The sequence below is a fragment of the Ylistrum balloti genome, unplaced genomic scaffold (genome assembly GCF_031769215.1).
Source record: "Ylistrum balloti isolate Yb309-2 unplaced genomic scaffold, AGI_CSIRO_Ybal_v1 Utg371266, whole genome shotgun sequence".
In the NCBI taxonomy this organism is placed as follows: Eukaryota; Metazoa; Mollusca; class Bivalvia; order Pectinida; family Pectinidae; genus Ylistrum; species Ylistrum balloti.
This window is the reverse complement of record NW_026782682.1, coordinates 16662-24897: the sequence shown is the minus strand read 5'-3', so window position 1 is coordinate 24897 and position 8236 is coordinate 16662. Positions and strand designations below refer to the sequence as shown.

At 39.1% G+C, this 8236-nt stretch overlaps 1 protein-coding gene across 1 annotated transcript; it reads right to left on the bottom strand.

The window, feature by feature from the left end:
• Positions 1-6290: 6290 nt before the first annotated feature.
• LOC132561689 (uncharacterized) lies at positions 6291-7148 on the bottom strand. The gene has a single exon (XM_060226391.1). It carries the CDS (start codon positions 7146-7148, stop codon positions 6291-6293), a length of 858 nt encoding a protein of 285 aa, XP_060082374.1.
• Positions 7149-8236: the final 1088 nt, after the last annotated feature.

Sequence of the window (8236 nt, the reverse complement as noted above, 5' to 3'; positions counted from 1 at the left end):
TTATAGCAGTATAAAATAATGTTTTGCATATCTTTTGATAGTCTCACGAGGGATTTCAATTCAAATTCCATGTCATTGAGATTGAAAAAAGGAAGAGAAAAGTAGAGAAAAGAACAGTCTGTTATAGATCAGATGAAGAACTTCCAATTATGGGTGCCAAGATCCCTCTGGGATCTCTTGTTTAACTCCAGTCAAAAAATTGGATGGGACGTATAATGGTAATTGGGTTGTGTCCGTCCACACTTCGGTTTCCGCACAATAGCATAGTAAATATCGCTCAATTTTGATGAAATTTGGTATGCAGGTGTATTTTAGGAAGACCAAATTTAAGTTTGAACTTAAGCAAAATCCACATATAATTTATTAGCACACTGTGCTCTGATTGGTCGGTTTCAGTACGTTGGTGTTCTCATGAAAACTTGTGTAAATATTGCTCTTTTTTGTCAGATCAATTTTGGAAAATACCATGTGTAAATATTGTTGAATTTTGGTATGCAGGTGTATTTAAGGAAGACTGAGTTTAAAGTGTACCCTGAGAGTAATTTCATATCAAGATATAATGTTAAGAAAGCCGTAAAAATGATAATAACGAAAACCCCGTGAAAATCCGTTGCTCCAGTGTTGAGTTATTACGGCTCAAAGTTGCCGATTTTCACCTGTCCGTTCATACCTAATCAGCATAATAGTCACTTACGCGTCACAAGTTCAACCGAGACGGCAGTCAACATGACTGACAGTGACAGGCCGGCGCATCAATTTACCTACTTTCATCCAAATTCTACCCATTTTTACCCGATTTTCATTTAATTTTATGTATTTTCGGATAGTATTATCAAATACATATATGTGTTTCGATGTATTTTAAAGACTATTCCTGTTTACATGTACGGTAAGTGGTCACGGGAAAGAACGAAAACTGAGTAGAATTAGGTAAGAAGAGTGCTGTACATCGATATCGCGTTGAACTTATGACGTCACAGCTTTGGGTGTCTGAAAACGGGGTCATCGCTGCTAAGGCAAAGGTGTGTTTTTGAGATAAGTCACAATTTCTCAGTAACAGAACATGCCACGGCATTCGCGTTTTCGGCATTGCGTATTTTATGTACAGAACTATTTTTAAAACTCAACATGGCTGACCTCTCAGGGTACACTTTTAAGTTTAACTTTAGTAAAATCCATGCATAATCAAGTTGTATGCTGTGCTCTGATTGGTTGATACGTTTTGACGGGGGTATAATGCACCCGTTTGCGATGCTCTTGTTTACCGTTATGATATTACCATTTAACTCCCTAATTCACTACATTTTAGTGGTGTCATCAGATCGGCATTTATCGATTTAAAGACAGAAGTACACCAGCTGAAAAAGAAGATGAAGAAAATGGAAGAAACACTGGCAGCTGTTGTTACAACACCATCTGCAACACACCCTGTCGTGCCATCTCCCAATCAGACAACAGTATCATCTGTCCCAGGCGCTTCATTTTGTGGTGCTTCAAAGTCACAAAATAGCTCAGAGGATGACCTGTACGCAGGATTTACGGAAGCCCAGTTACATGATGCCATAAGCCTGACCGAAAATCTATACTTGGCTGTAGCCACTTTAATGAAAAAACTGTTTCCACCAGAGTACATTCTTACCCACAGTGTTTCTGGCAAGCCTTGTAACTCTACAACGCCAAGCAAACCAAAATTCGATCATCGTCTTTTTTTCAATTATGTTGAAAGTGTTGAAGACAAAGTACATATCAACATCTAACAAAGAAATCACAGAAAAGATTCATTCTGTCCAAAAGTCTGTGAAAAAAAAACAATGCAAAGTAGAAACATTTCCGTAAAAACATAGCTGGTGTATTAGAATAGAAAGACAATGGACTGGTTTGTTGAAATTTGTAGAAAAACAATGGACTGGTTGTAGAAATTTGTTTCCATATATAAGATATATATGTATATAAGTTGTATGTAACATGGACACGAAACCATAGATATTTGTAAAAACTTTTTAAAATTTCTGTTTCACCTACAACATCTCTGTATCATTGATGAAGTTCAAAGCTAAGCTTCGGGTTTTTTGTGGTAAGGGCCTATGGCTAGAATTTTGAATATCTTAAAAAAAATTTAAAAAAAAACGATATTTTAAACTGTATTTAATTTTTATTCGTTGTAACTTCTCAAGTCATTCAAAGCTCAGTATACAAAAGGAGCAAATATCAATTTATATACAGATGAGATAGTCCAGTGAAAAATAAATATATAGCCCATTTATAGTTTCGTTTGTATGCAAATATATATCGCATCCAAGTTACGTTTTGAAGATTTTTGTATTTGTCATCGATACGCTATGGCATGATTCATGCATATCTCCAAGTTTCGTGTAATACTCATGTACATTTGTATTTCCAAACTTTTTGTTTTTTGATAAATATTCATCAGTATAACAGCACATAATCATATAAAATGTACGTAACACTGACGTGATCCATATACAAGTCCAAGTTACGTGCAAAAAACCAGAATCTTCCAATTCAGCAGGGTACCGAATATCACTTTAGATTGATTCCATTTGGCAATCAACAGTTTTCTATAAACAGTTACTTTGATTTGAGAAGTTGAAAATACAATGGGAAAGATTACAAAATCAATGTGTACGTAACCATTGTTGATGGGATGTGTGTCAGCATTACCTTATCTTTCCCTTCCTCTGTGGTAGTCGTCCCCATTTTCTGCAAATTGCCGTATGTTGCCGTAAGTGAGGCGGGATGCCAGACGTGAGAAAGCGTTCATGTGTCGCAATCTTTCATCAAGTGTAACTACTATATACTGCATTAAAAGTTAAGTGTATGTTTAATCTTTAAAATTGCGTTCATGTTGTCACATTTTGATAAATAACAACATCGCCTGTAAACCCAATGCTCAATGGATTGTGAAGTCGTAAATGACGACTTAGACAATGCACCAGAGAATATCATAGACGATGAATGTATGTAACGGACATGGACGCGAAAAGGTTACATGCATTATACAAAACTTCAATCTGTTTTTCTCATTACCTGCAAAGGAGACATATGGGGACAGGGTTTTTTTCTTCTAAAATTGAGATATTTTCTCAGGGATAAAATATAAAAATTCTTCAAAACTTCACAATAAATTCATTTAAATTAAGAGTACAACCTAGTGTTTTTGAAATGTCATGTTTTAACCTCCATTTTTAAGGCATATCGACATCTTACATTGGTCATTTTGACATCTCAATACCTGTATAGATATGAGATTTTATGTTTTTACTTCAGAAATGAAAAACAAACACAAACATCTTCTTATCAATTTAGTATGCAGTAATATGATTTATTACACAATTAAGCAGATGGACGCAAAAAAATCAGTTGTGAATTCTTGCCCATATATCCACAACCTGTTTTTGTCACATTTCTTAGTCAATTATAAGATTTCAAGAGAGCATTGAAGTTATCAAAAATGTTGCATGAAATAATATTTGCCATTTAACAAATCAATTGCTAATTTGTTGACTTTTTTTCCAGGGTATTTTTTCCAAATGAAATTACTTATCTCTGGTCATTAATATCTGAATATTAATTTGGTTTCTTCTGTATTAGATTTACTGTATTTGCCTAGAATTACACATGCATTGATGAATGCATTGATTATAATCCAATTTGATCAAGCATAGATCATAATCGCTTAAAATTATATTTTATAGTGGCCAAATCTGGTTTGTTGTCACATTTTTCCCGGCCATCACACCATGATAGACATTTTCTATTGGTGTAATATTGTTTTCTGACCATGGTTAGCCATGGTTTATGACCATGGTCAAGTGCTGATTTATTATAGCAGACCTTGGTTGGCCATGGTTTGTGACTTTGGATGAACATGGTCAAATCCTGACCATGGTTTGTTACTGTGGATGACCATGGTCAAATACTGACCATGGTTTGTTACTGTGGGACAACCAAGGATGACCATGGTCAAATACTCAGACCATGGTTTTTGACCGTGGATGACCATGGTCAAATCCTGACCGTGATGCCATTTACCACGGCCATGGTCAATCATGGTTGACCATGGCCTGCAGACCATGGTCTGCAATGGTTTACCATGGTCAAGAGGTCATCAATTCACCTGGGCACTCTACTCGACAGTTGTAGCCTGATAGACTTAACGCCCAAAGTTGGATCTTCCTATTTTGCATTGGAGAGTCTAATATGTACTTTAAGGGTTTATGGTCCGTTCGAATAACAAATTCTGCGTTGTGTAAATAATGGTCTCATTTTTGCAAGGCGTAATGAATGGCATAGGCCTCCTTTTCTATAGTGGACCATCTAGTCTGTGTATCGCTCAGTTTGTGAGACAGAAAGTAAATTGGCCTTTCATTCTTAATGTTTGGCAAGAAGGCCTTTTCCCCTATTGCCGACTGTGTGAGACACGCGCCGATGCATCTGTCACTAGCATATGTGTAATGAATGTATAGTTGATTGATATCAGGATAAGCAAGATAAGGTATTGCCGTGAGACTATCCTTTAAATATATAAAAGCTTTTTCACATTCCTGAGTCCACTTAAATTTCGCGTATTTCCTTGTTAAAGCTATCAGTGGCTCCGCGATGTATGAAAAGTTAGGGATAAATCTGCGGTAGTAGCTAGTGCACCCAATAAATCCTCGTACTTCCCGTACGTTTGTTGGTGCAGCCATTGCTCTTATAGCCTCAACCTTTTGCATATCCGCCATAACACCACCTTTGTTGATAGTAAATCCTAAATATTTCGTTTCGGTCTGGGCAAAAAACATTTCTTCAGCTTAAGTCGCAAGTCATGCTGACGGAGTCTATTAAAGACACTCCTAATATTTTCCAGATGTTCCTCTATTGTGGGGGGAAATATTAGTATGTCGTCCAAATACGCTATGGCCATATGGTCTAACCCTCGAAGAACTATTGACATAAGTTCGGAGAACACCGCGGGTGCATTACTCAGTCCGAATGGCATAACGTTAAATTCAAACAAGCCTTTATGGCAAACGAATGCAGTTTTCTCTCGGTCTTTTTCGTCCATTATTACTTGCCAATAGACCGATTTTAAGTCTAGAGTGGTAAAGTAATGTGCCTTACCTAGCAGGGCCAAAATATCGTCTATAAGCGGTAATGCATAAGAAAAGGGTTTGGTTATTTTATTAAGCTGCCTAAAGTCGACGCAAAACCGTTTTGTACCGTCCTTTTTGTCTACGATAACTATGGAAAATGACCATGGCGACTTCGACCTCCTAATAATGTTTGCCTCTAACATATCCTCTACGGCTTTGTCAACTACCTCCCGTTTACACAGGGGGGTCCTGTAAGGTTTTAGTTTGATGGGCCCCTTACTTCCCGTGTCTATTTTCATGGTCACTGTGTCTGTATGGCTCAAGTCTCTGTCATTGTCTACAAAAAGGTCCCTATTTGTGTGAATCAACTCTGTGACTACGCCCCTATGCTCTCGTGTTACTTTAATTTCCCCTAAGTTGTCCTTAGTTACGGTAGCCGCCACAGATTTTGTCGACCGAGTATGAGTCTCAACGAGATTAGCTTGACCTAGGGATTCAGTCCTGCCAATTACACAACCGCGTTTTAGTTTATAATATTTGTTGGTATTATTAACAATCATAATGGCCAAGTGTCCACGGCTCGACACTTTTGTCACGGCATTACCGACCATGAGGCCAGGTTTGGTGCTGATGTAACCTGAATCCACAGGTTTTACCTGCAGTAGCTCTGCAGTTCTACGGTTTGCTGGTCCTACCCTACCAAGACATAAGGTAGCTGTTTGTGGTTTCAGACCAACATTTTGCCTTAGGCGCACAAGTGATGCAATATGGATATCTTCCTCTAGTGGGATGTATTGATTCCGGAATCGTAAGGAACCTAGATCAAAATACAACCTCACGCCATTGTCTGTCAACCAGTCTCTGCCCAAGATAAAATTTCGATTCATGTCTGTGACCACATGAAATAACTGGGTTACCGTGGTATCTCCTAATTTAAATTTTATATCAACACAACCTTCTACCGGCAATGTGTCCCCATTTACCGATTGTAGCTGAATTTTTGGCTTCCTAATGACAGGGAATGGCTGTAAATGCCCCAAAACGCGCTATGTACTAGCGAGACCTCTGCCCCCGAGTCAACTAAAGACCTATATCGCTGTTTCCCAATTTTTATTACACATGAACTCGGACTCCCTGCCAAATGTATCTTGCAAACTTTACTCTCCCCAGCGGTTTCATTCAAGGGAGAGCTACCTAGGTTTTTCTTTGTCTATATTGAGGGCACTCTCGTTGAAAATGGCCCCGATTCCCACAAGCCCAACAGAGCTGCTGATATTGGCCCGGACCAGCCCCAGTTTGACGTGTTTTCGACCTACATTCCTTAGCAATGTGCCCCGTCCTGCCGCAGTTGTGGCATTTACGGGTAGCTCTGCTATGTCCTACATCCATTGGCACTGCCGTAGGGCTAGTGTCCATGGGTTCCACATGCCTACCCTTGGTTACGGTATTAGTACGGAGCTGGAATCGCCGTCGCAAATTTTGTTCGGCCATAGCTACGTTCACCGCTTCCCGTAATGTTGGCGGATTTTCTTGCATTACCTTCATCTTTAAGCTATCATTAAGTAGCCCACCTACAAAGAATCCGACCAGTTGCTGCTCTACGGCTGGATTGCCCCTTTGCATGTTAGCATAGGCCTCATCGGCCAAAGCCAACAGTTTTTCAGCAAAAATCTGGACGCTGTCGTCCGATTTCTGCTTGGCTTTCCGCAGCAGAACAAAAGCATGCTGTGGATCGGTTATCTCCGAAAATCGGGAGGCAAGCTCCGCCTTAAGCTCTGCCCAAGTTCCCTGGGGGTTTTCTTCAACGTAACGTTTCACAAAATCTCCCACTGGGCCCTTACTAGCTTGATACGCTACTAATTTTATTCTATCAGCAGCTATCCCGGTTAACGAAGCATATTTTTCTATCGATCCTACCCACTCTTTAAATTTCTTCGGGTCCCCCTCATAGCTGTCTACTGCGCCTGCAATCCCCTGGGTATTGATGGCCGACGTGAGTCCAGTTAATTGGGCTGTCAAGTTTTCTATTAAAACACCAACATTTTCTGCCATAATTAATTTACTAAATTTGTTAGAATAGGTCTATCCCAATTAATCACTCACCTTTATAGAGAATCTGTCCTGTTATATATCCCTTTCAAGATGTTGGTAAAGTTAATAAATCCATGGACACATTATTTTGTTTCCTATGACCTCTTTTTCTTGTGTTCTCCCAGGTTCGAAATCCTGCTGGTCACGGCACCAAAAATATCCACGTGTGTTACACAATAATTACTCCGACACGTGGTATTTGAGTTAAATTTTATCTCTTGCCGTGGTTACACAAGATCCTGTTCAAGTCCACACCCATCTCCCGCTTAAGTTCCTACTTCCCTCTACAGGCCCGCACTGCCTTGTCTAGCTCCCGAGCTCTAGTCTCCAACCACTCTCCTGCTCTTCTCCCGCTACTCTCTTTCTACTGTCTTTTGTCTTAGTATTAATAATACCAAAACACTTCAATTCTAACTAAGCCCCGATTGGATGACAATACCCCACCCCGCGAGGCATATAATTATCAAGGCACGTGCAAGCTCATGTAACCTTATCTCAGGGATCCCGATGTACTTTACCGTCCAGTATGCTATCTACTCTGATCGACGATCCCTCCCCAGCTATCTCGCTACAGTGGCTAGGTGCGTGAGGCACACCCTTGATATCTAAGGGCTACCAAACTGCCTGTCCATCACAGGACGTTAACCCTGGTCCAGTGCCTGACTTTTGACACCTGTTGTTATTGTTTCCAGAGAACCTGTTGTACTTTAAATTTCTGTTTTAAATTATATTCTCTAAATTGTATTTCTACTACCCATTTTGTTACATACCATCTCAGTTTCAGCTCGAAGTTTTCAAATGTGTTTTTCAAGATGGTATTTCATTTATTCTACTATACCAAATAGTATCATCTGAAGATCAGGGCATATCTGTTTGTGTATTTATCCACTGGGTTAAGTGTTGCCAAATTTTCGTTTTTTCTTGGCAATTCCAGAAAATGTTTTACAATTTTCATCTTGTTATTGCATAAATTACATTTAAAGGTATATGAGTTTATTGGTATAATTCTATTCATCATTATATATGATACTGGAACCACCGTATCGTGG